The sequence below is a fragment of the Rhipicephalus sanguineus genome, chromosome 1 (genome assembly GCF_013339695.2).
Source record: "Rhipicephalus sanguineus isolate Rsan-2018 chromosome 1, BIME_Rsan_1.4, whole genome shotgun sequence".
NCBI lineage: Eukaryota > Metazoa > Arthropoda > Arachnida > Ixodida > Ixodidae > Rhipicephalus > Rhipicephalus sanguineus.
Genome location: NC_051176.1, coordinates 4071769 through 4093933, shown reverse-complemented (window position 1 = coordinate 4093933; position 22165 = coordinate 4071769). Strand labels below are relative to the sequence as shown.

General features: G+C 47.5%; 1 protein-coding gene across 1 annotated transcript in view; it reads left to right on the top strand.

The window, feature by feature from the left end:
* LOC119389293 (uncharacterized) overlaps positions 1–22165 on the top strand; it is a 450101-nt gene that overhangs the window by 236588 nt on the left and 191348 nt on the right. The window contains exon 8 of the mRNA XM_037656505.1: positions 13547–13642. Within this exon, the coding sequence (XP_037512433.1) occupies positions 13547–13642 (96 nt within the window). The remainder of the gene's footprint in view (positions 1–13546; positions 13643–22165) is intronic.

Sequence of the window (22165 nt, the reverse complement as noted above, 5' to 3'; positions counted from 1 at the left end):
AGAAAAGGTGGGGGGAGATGAGATGAAAGTGCTGGTTATAGCGATTGGAAATGTGTTCAGAGACATGAGGCTTCACTTCTGCAAGAGTCCTGAGGAAGTCGGACGAGCATTGCGGTGAGAATATGCGGCAGAGATCAGGCGATGCTCAAACATAACATATACACCTACAATCTTATACTGCTGAAAGAAGTTTGAGGTATGGGAAGTGAAAGATACAACGGAGATCAACCTGACTACCTTCTTCAGGCGGCCAAGTATATTGTTTCAATAACAGAGAGCTGAGCTAGTTGGTAAGTATTCATTCTAAAAAGACAGGGCGTGCAAACACGGACACAAGAAAGAAGTCAGGACACCACAGGGTTAGTCGGCGTTTGTGGTGTCCTGACTTCTTTATTGTGTCCGTGTTTGCACGCCCTGTCTTTTTAGAATGTATATTGTTTCAAATTGCTTTGGATGTTGTTCACCGAACAAGATAACAGTAGCCAATGTTCAATTGGAATATTTTGTGGTAAATTGTAGCTGGTGTTTGGGCAAAAATTCAGCCTAGAGAAGCAGTCCGCCGACCTAGTAAGCCTGTTTTCAATATGCATTACATGGTCATAGCATGTCATGCAACATCGAGCAATTTGAACCTGTCCACAGTTTCAATTGCGTTATGTTCTAGCTTAAGATAACTAATTACAGACTAGAACACGATAACGTGAATATCCAGAATAATTGGCAGGCCAAGTGGCCCAAAGAAAAGCAGTCTTTTATTAAGCTGTTCTCTTTTGCGATCACTCTGTGAACGAAACGAAAATCGCATGCACATTTTTCCGCTGCAGTCAGGAGACTCGATCACGATGCGCGGATAGCACGCGATTTCATTCTGCTTGCGGCATCATTGTGATCGAATTCAGCCCTATCGGCATAAGCCCTGTAACGATCAAAAGTGCCGTTGTGACAAGCGTACTACCAAGATCCTATTGGACAGAACTTATTTCAGTACATATCCTTAAAATTGCAGGTAAGGAGCAGGCAGAACAACAAGAATGGTTTAGCAATGACAGCAGTGCGTTTTGTACAGCCCACGCTTACGAACCAGCCTCATTGGGCACCGAAGCATATATTGTATGCTACGCACGCAAAAATACACTCCATCAGCATCAATAAATATCTCTTCAACAATGTTGAACGCAAACAACTGCAAATTATTAGTGCAGACAAAAGGATGCAACTTACCGCAGCAGCGAACCGGCGTGTTGAAAGCACGGCGAGGTGGGTGTATCCAGCGGCACATGACCGGAGCAGCCGGCGCAGCATCAACGTTTATATGGAGACGGGACACCATAGAGGGGATGTCATAGAGAAATATATGACGCGTCGATGCAGCCCGCTGAAGGCACGATAAGCTGTCTATCTTTGAAGCGAAGTGGAAGCGCTCGTCGCTACGCCATCTGGCGGGTGGTCAGACCTTCAATTGCTCGGCCGCGAAACGGCCCTTGTGGCCACTCTTTACTTATAACTCGGCGACAAGTTTTCTTGGCGCCACTATAGTGCCTAGAATATACTTGCTAGTGTGCCGACCGCGGACGTCGCGGTGGCACGGAGAATGATGCCTTCCGCCGGCGGCCACCAGATGGCGATAGCCGTAGGGACCATGCTACGCCGAGCGGCGTCTCTAGCCGACGCGCGCGCCTGTGAGAGACGCCGACGGGCTGTCCCAGCCAGTTTTGCGCTGCGGAACGTTGGTTGGGGTGCAAAGCGTAATCGAAGGAATGTGATTTCGTAGCACTGACAAGCGATCGTACGCACAGTTATCATTAATACGCTGCGCGATACTGGCTGTTTCTTCGAAAAATACTATATATGCGACACATGACTACAAATGCTAAATTCACCGCAATTTGTAGCTAATTACCTTACATTTACTAATGATTTGTTTATTTACCTAAGGACACATATTTTACTAATTATCTATTTAATCACCTAACGACACATATTTTGCTAATTATCTATGTAATCACCTAACGACGCTCAGTGTAGCAATAATTGAAGTGTTTCTCACAAACGACAGCCGCCGGAGTTTGTCTTCGATTTGTGCTCTTTATATTATTCTCCCACTTGGCTAAACTTAATTAAATTTCTGTGTCCACAGGAGCGCTGAATAATGAGAACCGCTCGTTGTTTGAGCGGTAGCCACTCGTACAATATGGGACAAAACAGGTGCTGTCTTTATGCCTGTTTTCTGCGACCACGTCGCGGTTCTGTGAACAGAAACAAGTGCGAAGCGCGGGCACAGAAAAGAAACCTAGCAATGACATGCGGAGGCACCATAAGCTACTGGCTCGGAAGCGACAACGCCCCACAAGTTTACCGCAACGGAATATTTCTTAACTCCGTAATCACAACTTACTGCGCTTACGAACGGGCACGGCCGCTACAAAAAAAGAAAAAAAAAACAGGTAGCGGCCGTGGAACGGGCATCCGAAGCGCAATTGAGCGACGCGCCTGCAACGCGCGCGCTTGGCTTGATGCGCCGCTCGGTTAGCATGGTCCCTAAGAGTGCCGCCGTCTGGTAGCGTCCGGAGGAAGGCATCACCGTCGGTGCCAGCGTCTCCCATTAGAAACGCTCGGCGGTCGGCACACTATTAAGTATAATCTAGGCACTATAGCACCACTGTGGAAGCTACAGAGCCAATGTGCCTGCATGCGCGCGCGCCAGGAAATAGTACCTATATAATTTTGTAATTCGAAACGTTACGTAGCTCGAATAAAGATTTCTTCATTATAAAAAGAGAGCGAGTATAGGAAGCCATTCGTGAAAAAATATTATTGTAAACTTCAAGTTTGTTTCCGTCTTTTTTATTTCTTGGACAGCACCACGTTTTCCTCACGCCTCACCACATTTTCCTCACGCCTGCTCTCTCAGTCTCAGTAAACATGGCGTCCGCGATGCCGCCTGAACCGTTGGCCTGAACCGTGTGCGGCCGCAAACTCGCCGTTTCGTTCTACGAAGAAGCTGTACTCTATATGTGACAGAAAGTGACTATGAAACCAGAGCACGCAAGTTATCTGCAATGTCATCGCTGGAGTGAGGCGCCGTCACCGTGACTTGTCTGCAAATGCAGTGTGCCGGACTGTCGCTGAGCTCACCGGAGTGATCGAGCGAACAGTTAAGCGTATCAAGGCTGAAGCTCCGCGGGCCCCACTTGCCTCCCCGAAGCGCAAGAAATTGAATTTCTGGGGCCAAACTGAGAAGCGCATCACCGGCAAGACGCGGCTGCTGCGCTATTACCGTTTGCGTTTGCAGCATTGGGGCGCGAAGTGCACAGCTACTTCATGCGCAATGAAATACCTACGGCCGAGAAACTACGCAACGACGTGATTAGCGACCCTGACATGGACAAGCCGACCATCAGCACTCGTACGATCCAAAGAATTCTGAACGACTTGGGGTTCCCCTTCCGAAAAAGAGCAAGGAATTCCGCGTTGCTCGAGAGAGACGACATCGTTGCTTGGCGTCGAAAGTACCTCCGGACCATCCGAGAAATGCGGAAGCAGCCACGGTAAGTTCTTACGTTCTTTTTATTCCTGCGAACTTTCTGTTCACTACGCGTGATTGTTGGTAAAAATGTTGACGCGAATGGTGAGCATGCGTGTTGACCAACTGGTTAGCGAAAACGATAGGTGTGCTTTGCATTTGTGATCGCGAAACGTGTGCTATTGACGTGAGTGATCGAAAGCCTTACATAATCCTGGCTTAAGTCGCAGCGAAATTCCCCATTAAGATATGGTGGCTGTTCGTGTTTGCGCTCGTACGGTAAATAAGAGTATTCGCCGAGGATTCCGTTGCATGTGGTGTAGGTTTAATTCAGCGTTGTGTATTGTAGCATTTCCCGTAGCACCGTTTGAGAAGACTTACTGCCGTTTTTCTGCGTAGGAGCAAGGAGTCTCAATGGCTTGGAGAAAGGAATAGCTTGTGATGGCCCTTTGAATTGTAGATTTTATTGAGCCAATACGCTGCGCATTTAATTGGGGATTGGGGACGTGGTTGCATCAGCTTTGATATACAGCCTGCAGGGGCGTAGGCAGAATTTTTTTACACCACTTTCGTCTGAGCTTGGGGCCTTGTCGGACTATGTGGTCGAGTGTCATTTTCTGCTCTGTATTCCGTGGAAGAAAGAAAATTTCCGGGGGGGGGGGGCACAGGCCCGGAGTGCCGCCCTCTGGCTACGCGTCTGGCAGCCTGAAACAAGTTTTCTTTCACAGAAAGTTTTGCCAGCTTATGTATGTTATATGTATTCACATAGGTTTTTTCAGTGCACTTTTCTTGCCCTCAAACAGAGGCATAACCTCGGATGAAGGCTGTCTGCTTTGTTAATGGGCTCTGGCCATGGAAAGTGCGCTGTTAACAATAAGACTGCTTTCTATTTTACAGGACCATCTACTACCTTTATGAGACCTGGGTAAACGCCGGGCATACAAAGGGGCGAGTTTGGACAGACACCAGCGTGTTGACTCGGAAAGACGCATTTTGTCAAAGGCTCTCAACAGGCTTCTGTGCACCCAGCGGTAAAGGAGGACGCCTAATCGTTTTACATGCTGGAAGGGCAGAAGGCTTTGTTGATGGAGCCGCCCTAGTTTTCCTTGCCAAGAAGGGCGCTTGTGATTACTATACAGAAATGAATGCTTCGCGTTTCCAGAAATGGTTTGTTGAACAGCTGCTACCGAACATAAAGCCACGCAGTGTGATCGTGATGTATAACGCGTCGTATCACAGTGCTCAGGTTGAGAAGTTAGCAAACTCATCATCCAGAAAAGCGGAAATCCAGTCCTGGTTGATATCGAAAAATATTCCTTTTTCGGATGACCAACTGAAAAGTGAACTGCTGCAGCTCGTTAAGCAGAATAAGCATCTTTTCCTTGCTTACTAGGATGACAAACTTGCTAGTGCTGCCGGGCATGAGGTTGTGCGCTTGCCGCCTTACCACTGCGAGCTAAATCCTATAAAGCTTGTATGGAGCCAAGTCAAAGGCTATGTTGCTTCGAGGAACACAGACTTCAAGATTCAATCTGTCGAGAAGCTGCTGCAGAAAGGAATCGAAAGTGTGACCCAACAGAAATGGCTCCATGACTGCACTCACGTGGTGAGTCTTGAGGATGAGGCATGGGAGCGTGATGGCATTATAGACAGCCAAACAGAAAGTCTCATAATTTCTTTGTGCATAGACTCAAGTTCTTCAGATGAGTCGAGCTTCTGCGACATGAGTGGAAATGATGAACTGCCGTGACATCTCCATGTGTGCCTTGCCAATGCTTCGAGCAAATGTTTGCTCACTTACCTAACCAGAAACTGTGATATTGTTTTTGAGGACTATCGGTCACTGCTGTTTCTTTACATTTTGATCGTTTATTGACTTCATTGTGATTTTATCTGCTGATCTCTTTTGTTGCACTTCGTGTATGTTCTGATTACATTATCCTGATGTGATAATGACTGCGGGGATTTTGTGTGCTAAAACCACGTTGTGATTATGAGGCATGCTGTGCTTGAGGTTCTGCAGATTTTGACCTCTGGGGGTTGTTTAATGTGCACCCAAATGTAATTAAACGGGCATCTGGCATTTCCCGTTCATTGAAATGCGACACGCTCAAACATGAGTCGTTTGTGTGAGCAGCCAGGTACAGTAGCACTGTACCGTCACTGTGGCTGGGATGTGATTATCTTGGTCGTGAATGTTAACATTATATGCTGCATCAGCGAGAACCACATTGCTTAGTTGAGACTTGAAATTATCAAAATAAGGTTCCCTTTTCTTTCTGACCTCATGTCAATGGCGCTTGCTGCCTTGTTTCATTTCTGTCGCAATTGGACCTGAAATTGTAATACCACTACTCATTTTTTGTGTTTTATTTACACATTTACTGAGTTATTCAACCCTGGCTTTCCTTGTTATCAATGTGTTCCTACTCTTGCCTGTTTAGATTTGCTTATTAGAAATGGTTATTCTACCGAGCAATACCAGCGACGATTGTGGTAATTCTGATGCATCAGTGGAGCATCTTCCTATAGAATGCCCGAAATATGAAGAACGGCGTGTTAGACTTTTTCGCCTACTCAAGAGACTTGACAAACGACCACTCTCATTTTGCAAGGTTTGAACCATGGCCAAATCCTGACAATAAAAGATGGGCTATGAGTGCTCTTTTGGATTTTTTAATTGATACAGACTTACGATTGCCATGATTCTTTACTTTCATAGCACTACATTAGTGAGAATGCTTTCTAGTCATGTCATATGTCCTTGTATGGGAGACTGGCTGTGTGGACTGCATCCGAGGTGTTATGCGACACAAGCCTCTATGTGCTAGACTCTGCACTTGGACTCTCCAAGTGCGAAGTTGTACGACACATGTTGCATACGTGCATAGTTCAGCTTATTGTTTTTCTATTTTTTGTTTTCATTTTTCTTGTTATGGCCTCTTTCTTCTTGGTGAGACAGCCGGCTCTAATATAGCCTACCTTCTGATGTTATTTTCTTTTCTATTTAAATAAAAAAAAACGTTTGAGCTCGAGTGAGTGCTCGAGAAAAGGTTTAGGTAATCCGGATGAGGGAAATTTGGTGAGTCTGAGTCACAGTGAGCTCTCTGAGCAAAATATTTTTGAGTAAGTGAGCTCCGGTTTTTTTTTTTTTTTGCCGACCTATGCTAACAAGCGCGAAATCTCAGTTGCCATGCATTTCCAGCGAAACATTAAGGTTATGTTCTGTGTCATGACTCACTTGTGTAAAATGTCATGTTGACATCGAGTGCCAGCAAAAGGTTGTAATGGTTATCATGTTCTATGTCGCAAGTGCATTAATGTTATGAATGTCGGCAAAAAGTTGTTATGGTTATCACGTTCTGCACCATAAGCGCAAAGCAATATGTTGACACACAATGCCCAAAAATATTGTATTCCCCACTGCAGAAAAGCTTTCTTATTTGCGCTTGAAAGCCTATGTGGAAATGCTTTTGTCGTCGGACATAATGATTAATTTGAAAAAATGTAAAGTGATTTGTGAATTGGACAAGACTGATTTGTTACCGAAGCGTCTGGAAAATCCTGATTTAGAGCAACAAGAACTTTTGATCTTTTTGTTTGCAATGTGTCTTCTTGTGCTGTAAAATATAATTGCTTGCCTTTTGCTTCCCTGCTGTTTCAAACCACGCCTGGATGCAATGCAATAAAAGATAAGAACGGTTTTTTATGCTTTATTTTTTCTACCAGTCACAATCGGTATTATGGACAATACATGTTACATGCTGCATGTACAGATAGAAAAACATCGGTGGCCGTTATGCTCTGTGAAGGCGTGTGACCAGCGAAGCTTGATAAAATTTTCTGCGTCAGTCTTTTTTTAATTAAGCGTGAGCTCTCTTTGAATCTAAACCCAATTCCTCGGCATCACGGTATTTACATTTCGTATTTATTAGAATACACTGCGAGCTTTTTCTACAAATTTTTGCTACTAAAGTCGCTCCTCGCGTTACAACCGTGATCGCGTTACAATCGAGCAAACACCGTATTCAGGCTGCGGTGTGCGCTTGGTGGCGTTCATCATATTTCCATGTGTCTTATTTTGTTGTCTTCGGGCTTCACCCGCAAGGACTATTTGGAATGCTCCGCGCAGACCGCGATGCGATGTTCCAGAAGCGCCACAATTGTTTTAGATCTTTCTGTTAAGATTGCGCGCGGTACGCGAATAGTCTAGAGATTAAGTGGCCACCAGCGATAACACTGGAACATTCGATAGAACATGTATAAAAGCCGACACGCTTTACGACTTGTCAGAATTATTGACGGACGACGCTCTGACTGACTCGTTTCCCGCCCACAAGTTCGGCCAAATAAAGAGTTTCATCTTCGACACGCACTGCTGCCTTCGTCAACGTAACAACCCTGTGACAATGTACAGTACAGTAGGTAGATGCATCTACGCACACTGATGTTCCCATTCTGCATGTAGACGTGGTGCTAAACGCTCTAGCGATGCGAGCAAGCGAAACGAAACTGGAACTGAAATCGGCTGCAAGATGCCGGGCTACTTGCGTAGTAACACAAATGTGCGGATGCCCCGCCTCCGTAGCCTTCGCTCCAATGCCAAGATAAGTTGTCGCCGAGTATAGTATATTTCTCTATGCCCCAGTTCCCTGCACCGACTGAGCGACGCGCGCGTGTTCCCGCTGCCGACAAACAGGCTGAGTCGGCTGCGCCAGCCCCCAGTTTCGCCAAAGCTTCTCTCCAGAGCCGCAGCGCGACGCTGTCGTCGCGCCGTAAACTTCAGCTTGGGTTGGAGGGGCGTGCGGCGTCTTTTGATATGAACTGGAGTAATACTGAAAGGCGAGCTAGTTGGTACAGATACGTCGTAACAAACAGTTTCAAAACACCTTGCAGTTTCTGGACCTTGCGCTATATTATTCAGCCGACCATACATGTTTCAAGCACGCTCCTCGATCTAATAGGCCCCTTCTGAGCTACCGCTCGTTTCGTTCCAAGTTAATAAAAACACGGAGTAGCCCTTTCTTGTCTAAAATCCGCCGTCACCAGGTCGTGTCATCATTTGGCACAGGAGAGCTTCAGGGAGCAGGTACTAAGGCTAAAACACGCCTACCTCCCCGAGTCTGTTTTGCAGGTAATTTGCAGGCGCCTTATTAAGCATAATAAAAGCAGCCAACACTGCCAGCAGGAGCGTGAACGGGGCAAGTTAGTGGTGATACCGTACGTACATGCGCTGTCACACCGAATTAAAAAGACCGCCCATAGGTACGGGCCAAATGTTGTTTTTACGGCCAAAAACAAACTGGCTAAGCTGTGCCCCATTGTTGGTAATACTTAAGGACGAGGAAGCACACGAACCTGTAATGGTGAGCACAAGGTTACTTTTGTTCCATGTGCGTCTAGCCTTGTTTATTGTATTCCACTAGCATGTGGACGAGCGTATGTGGGGCAGACTGGTCGCTGCCTAAACATACGCCTAAGGGAGCACCACTCGTCTTTGAAGGGTAGGCCGCTGACGCATTTGGCGATGCATTATGCGCAGTGTGGGTGCGAGGCACGCTTTTCAGATACAGTCATTCTGTTTAGGCACCGTGATCGCACCACACGAGAGCTCGCAGGGGCGTATCACATCCGCATCAGGCAGTCATCTTGTATAAGCCACCCGTCATTAACTATTTCTGAAAAAAGAGTGTCGCTTCTGAAAGGAAGCAGTAGCAGCAGATATGGATCAATAGCTCCGGACATTGCATCTACGACGGTGCGCATGGGCAGCGGGCGACAGGCTCGGTGTATATGTGTTTTCCTTTGCTGAATAAAGCCTTCATTTGATAGTAGCGCTAGTGTTGTTCCTTCTCTTTTTCCGTGTGTCAGTATGCGCTAGAAAAAGTTATTACGATGTCTTTTGATGCTTGTTTTTTTCTAGCGCGCGCTTGTTGAGCGAACGGCTGCTGCCGTGATTTCCCGCTGTCGTCTGAAAGCGTCCATGGGTGCGCCTTATTAACGCGTTAGTTTGTGACAGCGTCCATCGAAGAGCACGTGAATGGGGGCAACGCGTTGCCACTTTTCCCCAAATCTACATTATCCATGAATCTTCATTCAGAAGAGCTTTTCCGTAATTCATTCCACCAGCACATCAGGGTTTTTAAACGCTCTTGCGGTAAATACCCCCTAATAGGCCCTGTCCTTTCGAGCTCGTGAGTGCTAGGGTCCCAATTCGATTTTTCGCTTGCTTTTTTGAAGAATGTCGTCTCATTAGTAAAAGCATGCCTCCTGGTCGGAGCAGCCGCAATTCGGTTTTAGTATGCACAGCTGTCAGTAGAGGGCCCGTCGCTGACGGCCCACTGTGATGCGGCTACGCCATGTTACACGTCCGCGCCTTGCTTTCCATGGTCAATAGCCGACGGTTAAAAAACGTTGCGCATAAGGGCGAAGCGACGAATGCGATACCAACAAATTGTATTGTTATACGAAGTGAGCCTAGCAGCTAACTCTTTTGGATCCCATCTCGCGCAGCTCAACAAAATGCTGTTTTATATGGCCGCTTCAGCAACCGAAGCGGTTTTCGTGCTGTCAGTTCACTAAACGCAAAGTAAGCGTTGAGAGCACAGCAAGTTGCCCAGCAGTCTCCTGATGCCTCGAGATAGCGCGTGCGCGATCGACTGCGCCCTTCGAGCGACGCAGCCGCCCTCTCTTTCCCCCTGGCGCCCCTTCATACTCCTTACAAATGACGGGCGGGGCGTTTCCTCTGCTTGATAAGCAATCGATGGCAAGCCTCGTACGCGGGATGATGTTACCTCATGCGCCCTCCGTGCGACGGAGACGGCCGACTCCTTTCATCTCCGCTTCAGCCGCGTTCGTCGCCAGCGCTCCCGAGCTTTTACTCGCGGGTAGAATGCGCGGGTTGATATAATCAATGACGGCAACGGTGACGGCAAAAGCCCGTCGACAGTGTCCATACAATTGAATAAAGAGACGACAGAAATTGAGGAGCCATTCCACTCTAAGGTGGATGATCGGCGAAGCTGTTTTCGCGCACGGCACATGGTGGAGGCTAGTTTGGCATCTAAGGCCAGGTTGTTAGCGGCCCGGCTGTTAATGCTCAATACGCTATATTAATGTAAATGGCTTAGATGCCTCATCAAACACGAAAATTGACCGTCGGCGGCGTCAACACGATTAATTCAAAAAAGTCATACATCGTGACGTCACGTGGTGACGTCATCACATGGCATCGCTGCTTTGCACTGCCTCCGTGATCCGTGCGCCGATCATGGAGGCAGTGCAGAGCCAGCTGAGGTGAAGAAAGCTTGCAACGCGTCCGATCCTGAAGGCGGTGCAAAACCACGTTAGGTGCAGAAAGCTTCCCAGGGGGATCATCAGTGAATCGAGTGAGAAGAAAAAGCTGGCTTTCCAGTAGTCATAGGCGAATGCATAAGGGGCGCTGTGAGTCTTCTTTTTTCAAGAGCGAAGCCGTAAAACGTGCGCGTTTCACGAAAAGCCATGCGCAATAGCGACAACCGCGGAGCTGCTATCGCTGGGCCAGCGACGGAGACAGCTCGCGCAACTGCCGCCTAATCGGATACAGCCATGGGACACGTCAAGAAAGTACGTACTCCTGAAGAAGCAGCAGCGCATCGTGAAGCGAGGCTTGTCGCTGTACGAGAACAGCAACGGCAGTGACGAGTAGATCTAGAACACGCGGCCAGGGATAGGGAAAACGAGAAGATGCTGCCGATCACCGGGAGAAGAATCCTGCGCACATGCGAGCCTCGGAACGCCATGAAATCGGCCATCTGCGATGCGTCTCAAGCTTTGCGCGGCGGAGCTTTCGCCATTTTTTTGCACTGCTCCTTAGAGGGCTCTAGGGGGTTTTCGGCGTATAAACAGAATGTCCGAGCCATATACGAACTTGGTCAAATTGTGTAGTGCCCCGTTGAACGCACTTTCGGACACTTTCGCGGAAGCTCGACTTGAAACTGATGTCCATCTTGCAGACAACCCGGCACATGCGAAAACGATAGTCTGGAAGCACTGCGAGAATTCTCTTGCCTCAGCACAGAGAGGCCTCAGAGAAGGAAGGGAGTGTCGGAGGAGGTTTGCTTTTTGAGGGACCGAACTTGCCGGTGGCAAGTTGTCTTTTCGTCCACTTTACTTCCTTCACATTTATATCCTAATTACTACATATAACATCCCCTGTACTTTCCTTGGCATTATTGTCTGTTAGTTCTCATTAATCTTTAGCATTGAGGCATTGTTGTTCGTCAAGGCGTTTGTCTACCACGTCTGCTGATAACCACATATACCTATTTAGAGTGTTATTTGATAAAGTACAATTTTATTGATCCAGTATTCTGCTTATTTGATAGTGTCGATAATAATCGTTGAAGAGGTTATTCCAGAACGCGCAACTGCATGACGTCTTATTTTTGAATTATCAAGTGAAATATGAAGTTCTAAGGTATTTTCTCCATGAGATTTGCAATGAATCGAAATATTTGTAGCACTTCATAAGAGCTTCATATTTAGTATTTAAGTGCTTGAATAATCCCAGTGGTCTCTGGGATGTGAAATTAGCTGCTTCTGAGTGCTCCCAGATGCAAAATTACTTGCTCCAAAGTGCTCCGAGACGGAAATTTTCGCTGCTCCAAAGTGCTCCAAAATGAAAATTTTGCTGCTCCAAAAATTGCTCCAAATCAGAAGTCCTCTGTAGCATCGTTGACTGCCTCATTCTTGATAAGAAAACTAGGGAACGTCACCTCTCCGGCGCTTCAGCAACCTACCCAAAAGAAACGCTTCTATGTTCCTATCTCCTTAGAAAATAATTAGGGATCCTCTGCAACTTTTTTTCTGTAATTTTGCTTCGAAGTATCCGAAAAATATTCGAGAAATATTCGAAAAATATTTTATTCGATTCGGACTCAAACTTTTAATAATCGAATTCGCTTCGCAACCAAAATTTTGCTGTTCGCACAGCTCTAGTTTATACCTACTGGCTGGAGTGCATTGAATATGTGAATCGGATACAACTCTCTCTGTTTTCTGTCTCTGGAATAAGTTTTATTGAAGCTTCTAAATGCTGAGTTCATCGAAGTGGCCTCAATAAAATGCTGAGACACTGCTTGCACTCATTTCTTCAGCGTGCCTGTGCGATGCCCATTTGATTTAACATTAACAGGCTGTCCTGTTAAGCCAGTATACTGCTTATGACAAAGTGAACATTTGAGCATGTAGATAACGTTTGAACTACCGTAAAATCCCGAGCAAGCGCCCCCTTCCTTTTTTTGGGGAGGTTTGAAATATGCGCCAGTGACCGAGCAAGCGCTCCCTCCCACCATTCTTTTTTTTTTCAATCTGTTTTCCGCTACAGAATCCTACAGCACTGCAGTGGTTCCTCGGAACCCAAGTTTTGAGGGTCTTTAGATATGTTCACGTTTTATTAGTACTTTTACACTGTGGTGGCTCGAAGTTGCATTCTGAGTTGTCACAAATTGTCGGAGCATTTGAAAAACGTATTTCCTTTCTTGTCATGACACATCAAATTTCACACGAGGATTCCCTCCGGTTCATTAAACAGTATATGCATGCACATTCAATAAAGCATTTCACAAGAAGCACAGGTGTGAGTCTTCTTAGAGGCTCTTGTGCCGCCATCTTGAATGTCGGTCTGCGACCGAGCAAGGGCCCCCCTTCCAAATCTTGTCGGATTATCTTACACCGTAGCGGGGGGGGGGGGGGGTTGCTCGGTATTTTACTGGCAAACTAGATTTTTATGATGGACGTAGTCACTTCTGGTGCTTTCACCTATAACGTCATTTTGAAGGTATTTGCAAGTCGTGAAGGAAGAGTGCTAATTGGGTTTTGCAGGGGAGGCTTTTCTCTTTCTTTTTGTTATCCAAGCAGTTGCACTAGGCCTTTTACGTACGCTAACGATTGCCGCAGTAGTGGCCGCAGTGATTCTAACGGCTGTCTGCCATGCACTGTGCTGGGCAAGCAATAATGTTCCTGGTTGTGTTCTCCATGCAGTGGTCATGTGCCACAGCGATGGCAGTGAGGGCGAGGATGGTGAACATCGGGTGTACTACATGGGCGCCAGACGAGGGAACTCCATGATGGCCTCTGGTGCGTGCAGTTCATTCTCTTGTAAGGTTTCTGGGCTTCCCAAAGCAGCTCAGGAAATGAGTGATGTCGTAGCGGAGGGCTCCGAATAATTTCAACCGCCTGTATAGTTTTTCAACGTGCACTAAAGTTGCACGGGACACGGGCCTCCAGCATTTTGCCATCATCGAAATGCGACTGCTGCAGTCGGGGTCATACCTGGATACTTCAGGTCAGCAGCCGAGCACCACTGGGCCACTGTGGCGGCTGCCTCCTCCCATATACTCTTGCAACGCTCGTTAAGAAAATTTTATTAATATTAAGAATCTGTTCACAGATGGTTACCCTTTATGTTACTCACCGTGCATGCATCAGAGAATCTGTGGAAAACAATAATGGATATCATACACTGACAAAGTAGTCCAAGGTCCCGCTGTAGAGCCTGAGTGATACGATTACGGCTTGTACGAACTTTTCTGTGGTCCCGTTAAAGGCCCGTTAGCTTGTGTCAGGAATGACAAGTGGAATTAAAGAAGTTCTTTATAACAGAAACGAAGAGGGCCAAGACTTGTAAAAGGAGGAAAGGAGGGCGAGAACGCCATACTGGAGAAGGGGTGAGAAGGACGTGTCGCAGCGTCCGAGAGGATAACAGCTGCAGAGTACCTCGCTGGGTCTATGGGGATGTTCGGAGAAGTTTGCGCTCGCGTTCGCGTGAGCAGATGTTCGCGGACTGCCGCTAGCCCTGGTCTTGCTGCTGGAATGTTTCGGCGTTTGCCCCACTGAAAGGGAACATGTGTGACGGCTGGCTGTCTCGAGTCCCGGCCCCATACAGGGACCGTGGCTGGGCCAGTGCATGCCAGGAGCACTGGCCAGTTTGGGAACCACATGAGCGGAGCACGACAGTACCTGAGTGCTGTTCTACCACGCTCGACGACTGACGCGGTCTGACCAACGAACAATAGATTGGGTGATCCAATGTCGGAACTGTAAGCGCCCAGACGTTGCACTCAAAACGAGCTATACCAGACGTGTATGCACGCGGCGTTGTAGCATATTTTTCTTTGTGTGTGTGTGTACGTGTTAGCGTTGCATTGAATGTAATGTAGCTTGCGTTCGTTTTGTACCATTGTCAGTGATTCCACTCCTGCGCCAACTGTGCCAAAGTGCGCCAAATTGTATTTACTGCGCCATCCTGATAATATCGACGAAATTTGCGCCAAACTGCGCCAAAGTCTCGGGTTTGGGGCCGTCTATCACCGGCAATCGCACCGCCGGCGCGTCAGAACATGCGCAGCTCAATCTTGGGGCTGCCAATAAAGTCGCAATCATGGACCAAGAATTATTCCGCTGAATAAATAGCGCTCGCGCGTGCGTTCCGAGTAAGCCACGATGCCATGCACGGTGCCGACGCAGCTTCTGTTCTGCAAGTCGGCTCGGCAGCAAAACGCGCTCTCCGCAAAGGCTCGTGACGTCTAGGCCTATCGGTAGCGAGAAAGTGCGACGGCGATTCATCGGCGGACGTCGTCTGTTCCAGAAACGCTGCTGATAGCTCGTTTCAAGCGTCGCACGGCACTTGAGGAAAGCAATGTTCAGTAATAACTACATGCGTGCCGCTAAAATGTCTGTCACTTCTGTTTCCGGACATCGCAGAATGAAATCTGGGATTGCTCGCAGTAGATATATGGGACAATATGGAATTTTCCTTGCTTCGCGTTTATGGAAGAGCACGCGAACGGTGGAAACGCGTTGACACTTTTCCTCAGATATACTTTATCCATGGATCTTCATTCGGAAGAGCTTTTTCGTAATTGCTTATACCAGCACGTCCGAGTTTAATCACTCTGCGGTAAATACCCCTAAAAGGCCCTGCCGTTTCGAGCTCACGTGCTAGGGTTCCAATTCGATTTTTTTGCTTGCTTTTTTAAAAATGTAATCTCATTAGTAAAATCATATCTCCTGGTCGGAGCAGCCGCAAATGCGCAGCTGTCAGTAGCGGGCCCGTCGCTGACGGCCCACAGTGAAGCGGCTACACCATGTTACACGTCCGCCCCTCGCTTTCAGGGGTCAATAGCTAACGGTTAAAAAAAAACTCAGTTTCGCTTAAGAGCGAAGCAATGAATGCGATACCAAAAATTGTATTGTGAAACGAAGTAAGACTAGCAGCTAACTCTTTTGGATCCGATCTCGCGTAACTCAACAAAACGCTGGTTTAAGGGAATATGGCCCCTCCAGGAACCGAAGCGTTTTCTTGCTCTGAGTTCTCTAAACGCGAAGTAAGCGTTGAGAGCACAGCAAGTTTACGAGCCGTCTCCTGATGCCTCGAGACAGCGCGCGCGCAAGCGACTGCGCCCTTCGAAAGATGCGGTCCCCCCCCCCCCGCTCCCCTGGCGTCCCTTCATGCTCCTTACGAAAGAAAAGACGGGCGGGGCGTTTCCTCTCTGTTTGATGAGCAATCGACGGCAGGCCCGCACGCGGGAAGATGTTATCTCATGCGCTGTCCGTGCGGCGGAGACAGACGGCCGGCTAGTTTAATCTCCGCTTCAGCCGCGTTAGTCACCAGCGCTCGCGAGCTCTTACCCGCGGCTAGAATGCGCGTGGTGATGTTATTAATTTGGACTTTATACGGAAAATTACGGCAACGGCGACGGCAAAAATCCGCCGAGAGTGTCCATATAATTGCTATCGCAAGGGTCAATGTACGGGGCAGATTTTGCGCCCCCCCCCTCTTAGGTAATTAGGGGGAGGGCGCCCCCCCCCTGCCCCCCTTGTGCACACACCTTTGCTCCTGAGATGATTTTTTCCATGAGATTTGCAATGAATCGAAATATTTCTAGCCTTCATAAGAGCCCCATAATAATACTCAGGAGCTTGAATGTTAATGCAATATGCTTCTGTATTGCACTCCAGGATGTAAAATTTGCTGCTCCAAAGTGCTCCCAGATGCAAAATTATTTGCTCCGAAGTGCTCCCAGATGCAAAATTATCTGCTCCAAAATGCTCCAAGATGCAAAATTATCTGCTCCAAAATGCTCCAAGATGAAAATCTTGCTGCTCCAAAGTGCTCCAAAACGGAAATTTTGCTGCTCCAAAAATTGCTCCAAATCAGAAGTCCTCGGTAGCATCACTATGCATTGTGTTCCTGTATTCATTTCGCACTTATACAAATGTGCCAGGTATCAGATTACACGTGGCAACAATGCGAGCCTCGCCCTTTAACTTTGTCACATGCCTCGCAGTATCTTGAGCAGGGGCATGGAGCTGGAAGTGCCGCGGGAATGTTGGCCGAGACCACAATATGGCACTGTATCTCGGGGAGCAGGAGTGATTAAGAGAAGAACGTGCTTGGGAGGAGATGAGGAAAGAGCCAAAGAGCGAGCAAAAGCCGCGGACGGGCGCACTTATAAAAATATAGTGTTTGAAAAGGAATAGACAGACAAGGAATTGCAGTTGCGTGCACGCACCAGTGCAGCAGCGCAAGATACGTCAGATGTGGTACCTCAGAGGGCAGCAAAAGTAAGTCCGTGGCAGTTAATCGCACCATTTGATGAAAGGTAAGATCACCTCGATGCGTATATCCAACATTTTGAGAGAATAGCAATCGGACAAGGCTGGCAGAAGAGTGACTGAACGACTGGACTGAGCATGTGTCTTGCAGTAGAGGCGTTGACCGTTTTCAGCCGGAAGGCAGCGGCTGACGCGCTTCATTATGGAATGGTGAAGAAGGCTCTGCTCCAGCACTTCAGACTAATTGCTGAAAATTTCAGGGAGGCACTCAGTAGCTCCAAACCACAGGAAAACGAGACAGGCCAGCAGTTCGCCACTCGAATCTCCAACTAATTCGATCGTCGGCTGGAGGTTGCTAATATAGGAAAACATTTGAGGACTTGATGTATATATACTTGAGGACTTGATGCCACGGACTTACTTTTGCTGCCCTATAACATGATTGCAGAACAGTTCCTGCTGTCATGTCATAAGGGAGTCAGAGTATTCCTAGAAGAACTGAACTTGAAGACGGTGGCTCAGCTGTCTGAACACGCCAACCATTATCTGGAAGTCCAAGGTCAAATGTGTTGTGGTGTCACCTGTGTTCATCCAGCTGTCTGGTGGCTCCGCCCGTGTCAGGGACTGGGATGGGCGTGTCTCAGTAAGGGGCTTGTAGCGGCGCTTACTTGTGCGTACGTCTCTCTGGCTCTGACGCGCAGAGCGTCCTAGCCAGCTCAAAACACATGGTGTCAGAAGTGGGATACGAACCCACGCCCGGAATGCGGGGTGTACCCACAAAACTGGGTTCGTATCCCACTTCTGACGTTGCGTTCTGAGTTGCCTCCCCATTAGGAGCTGAGGGGAGCTGAAACCATTCACGCCTGGGGTATCTCTGTAGCTGCGTAAAGCTAGGTGTGGGTCGCTCGGTTTGCCAAGCAGTTCCTTCACTCTGCGGACCATCGTTTCGCCATCCATGTCGGGCCATCCGTGTCGGGGACTGGGATGGGCGTCTCTGAATAAGGGACTTGTTGCGACGCTGACTTGTGTGGACGTGCCTCTGGCTCTGACCCGCATAACGTCCGAGCCAACAGAAAACACAACCTGGTGGCAGAAGTGGCTGAATTGACGCCTTCGCTTCTCCTCACCGAGGCAGAAGAAGAAATGGTGGCCAACGAGCAACTGCAAGTGGCTCGGGATTTCGCTTCGGCAACCCGACGAGTTCGAATTCACCAGCGTCTTAGCCAACGTGGAGAACACGTTACGAGGTCTACGCAGTGGTTTCTTCCACGCCTCTGCCGAAGTGCAAGTACGCTCACTTTTATAATGTATGGGCCCCGTCCCCTGCTCGACAATTTCTCGCTTTCTGCGGACGATCTGCTCTCCTACGAGACCGTCGTTTCACCGAACACTTCGTGCACCCGGCTAACGAACTGTATGAGTCTTCTTGCTTTCAGAAGCGCACTCAGGATGCGGGCGAATGTGTTGACGCTTATTACGCAAAACTTTGCAGACTTGTGAAGCGTTGCAACCACCCGTCTCTTCAAGTCGAAGAGCGCTTCGTGCGTGACAGGTTTCTGGTTCGCCAAAGAGATGCTCGCCTCTCGGAGCAGTTGTGCCGTGACTTAAAGTTGTCGCTAAAGGAGGCTTGGACTCATACATGTCAATGGGAAGACGCCGAAAAAGAAAAAGCCGCAAAAGCAACTGCCGAAGGATTTACGCGAGTTTATGTAGACGCAGCAAGCTCACAAAGCGCCTCGACGTCCGGATGCCCGGCAGCCATGCGCGCCGCTACTGGGTGTGTCCAGATAAGATTGAACACGAGGTCCCGGTCACCATTCCCGATTTTGTACGTAATTCACTGTAGGCCTAGGCATTAGAGCCAGAACAATCGTTTCGAAGTTAGATTTGCGAAAAAAATTTGGTTCGCCTGAAAAAATATAAATTTTGGCCGCAAGAAACACTTTTCCGCCAATTTTGCGATTTCTTAATTTTGAGCGCACTTAGGGAAACACGGTGCACTTCTTGGTCACAATATTTATTCCTGCCAAAAAACAAGTGAAACACAATCTTATGAGCCTATCATCTTTTTTACATGTCGAAGCACTTTTGAAGAAAAAAATCACAAACATGGCAAATCACACAAAACAGCTGTATTTCAGGAATTTATTGCTGCAAACAAGTTAAGGTGAGGATAATGAAAATATGCAAATATTGACTTTGATATTTGCAGTTTTTTTCCTTGGTTTTATCGCGCTCCGTTTTACTCAATAATTCGGCTGAAACGTAAGTGGTTTACCAAAAACGCCGAAGTTTGAAAATAGTTTTCTCAAAAAGGCCATTTTTTATTGTTTTAAAAATCCCTCTGATTCAAGTCAAGGACGTCATCTACCATTCTGCGTAAAAAAACGCTGCATTATTTTGTTTGGTAAGAAGTTATAATGCGTCAAATGTGACCAAGTCAGCCTAGCGGCCGCGCCGTTGGTTCTCTGCTGAATGTCGGATATAAGTTGTTAAAGATACATTGTACGTGACATAATCACAAAGCAGCAGCTGCGTGGTTTCTAAAAGTGCTTTACAGCTCAGTGTCCATATTTCGGGTTTTCAGCCAATAATTAAAAAGTAATTAAAAATAATGAACTAATTAGTGTAGGGGAAAACAAAAAATATCCTGAGTATCTTAGGCTTGTGTGAGCATTATAAGTTTGGTTCAATTTGCTTCTGAAGTGCCTTTCATTTTCAAAGTCTTGGCTCAAGTTATGAGGGTCAACTTGTATTTTACGCGACATAATCACAAAGCAGCAGCTCCGCAACAGCAAATGCACAGCCAGGTGTCATAGTTCAGTAAGCTTGTTCTTGCAATCGGCCGCTTGACAAACTTGCAGCAGCGGCCGCGCGATGCTGCGGGTGCTCACATTACATGAATGCCGCTTCGACTGCAGATGAGCTCCGCTTGCGCGCCAATCTACGCTCAGAGGACGAACGAGAGAATGAATGCATCACTGTGAAAGGGAAAGGATGTGAAGTTTAAAAAAAAAGCCATATTATACAACGAAAACGCTGCCGGCAGTTTTGCAGTGAGCGCCTTCAGTACAGCCCGCTTTCCTCCCCCCCCCTTCTGTTATGCCCGAAGCCGCGAAATTTCGTGATAAACGCGCGGCTTGCGTTGAATATTATATCTGCGGACGCACAAGAATACAGTGTTTAAAAAGCGTTGCTTTAATAAAGGGATGGACTTGGACACACTTCTGTTCACAGTCGCCTGACACAAATGTTGCATGAGATGGAGAAGAACTGCAGTTTGAGTTTTTCGACCATCGGAAGCACGTACGACAGCTTTCTTTAGATGTCAGTGGCTTGCTTTTGTGTCATATCTTGCTGGTAGAACTAACCTAATTATCTTTAGGCCATCAGAAGAGACGAAGCAACATATGAGCGCACTACTGGAGGCGCTCACTACAAAATTGCGCACAGTTTTCGTTGTGTAATGTGGCTTTTGTTGGCACTTAACTGCCTTTCACTTTCGCAGTGATGCATTCCTTCTCTCGTTCTTCCTCTTAGCATAGTTTGGCGCGCAAGCGGAGCTCATCCGCAGTCGAAGCGGCACCCATGTAATGTGAGCGCCCGCAGCATCGCGCGGCCGCTGCTGCAAGTTTGTCAAGCGGTCGATCGCAAGACAAAGCTTGCTGAACTATGACACCTGGCTGTGCATTTGCTGTTGCGGAGCTGCTGCTTTGTGATTATGTCGCGTAAAATACAGGTTGACCCTCATAACTTGAGCCAAGACTTTGAAAATGAAAGGCACTTCAGAAGCAAATTGAACCAAACTTATAATGCTCACACAAGCCTAAGATACTCAGGATATTTTTTGTTTTCCCCTACACTAATTAGTTCATTATTTTTAATTACTTTTTAATTATTGGCTGAAAACCCGAAATATGGACACTGAGCTGTAAAGCACTTTTAGAAACCACGGACTGAATTGTTTCCTGTACGATACGTCTTGCGGTGTTATTTTTTCCGCGTTGTAAAGAAAGCCCGCGAAATTTGAAAAGAGGCCACGTGACAGACCGTGAGCGCACTGCTATAGTGCTGCTCTCAAGCGTGCAGCCGGTGAACGAGGTCGCCTGCGGCTGCCACGGGGCAGCGACAGGGTGCTTTGAAAGTGGCCGATGTTCGGGCGCCCGTCTTTCGTTGTGCACGCTGCTGGCCGAGCGCTGCCGAGATAAGCGTCCAAGACGGATAAATAAAACAAGAAAATAGCTTTATTGTCGCTTTTGAACTTCAGATGCGTAAAAGGAGGCGACGACATGAAGCTAGTCGCGGGTGGCGGTGGTGACTTTTTTTTTTCAATGATCGGTGCTCGTAAAATTAAGCCGCGATTACAAAACGTGTTCAAAGAGGCCGCCATCTGCTGCAATACAACTCTGGCATCTCTTTATCAGGTTTTCCGTGACGTTCTTGACCATGGTTTCGGGACGGTAGTTGCAAACTTGTCTTATTTTTTTTCTTTTAGATTACCTGATGTTGTGGTTGGTGCCTTGTATACCTGACTCTTGACGTACCCATAAAGAAGATCAATCAAGGGGGTTTAAATCTGCAGACCTTGCTGGCCAAGCAATGGGCCCGTGCCGCCCTATCCACTGCTGCGGGAAAACTTCACCCAGCCAACAGCACGCTTTGCTGCTTCTGTGCGCAGGAGCTACAACGTGCTCAAACCAGATATCTTTAATCCTAGCCAGTGGAACTTCGCACAGAAAATTTTGAAGTGGTCCATCCAAGATAGCGTTGACATATCGTTCGTCTGTAAGTGTGCTGTCGAGGAAGATAGGTCCGCTTATAGTACCACTGTAAATGCCACACCACACATTGAAAGGCCATTGATATTGGTGACGCGCCTGCCAAACCCAGTGAGGGTTCTTGTGACTCCAATAGTAAGCGTTGTGGATGTTCACTTGAGCATTGCGCGAGAAGTTAGCTTCGTTGGTCCAAAGTACCACGTTAACGAAGCCTGGGTCTTCTTCTGTCTTGATTAGGATCCAGTTTGCAAAGTCTGTGCGATTC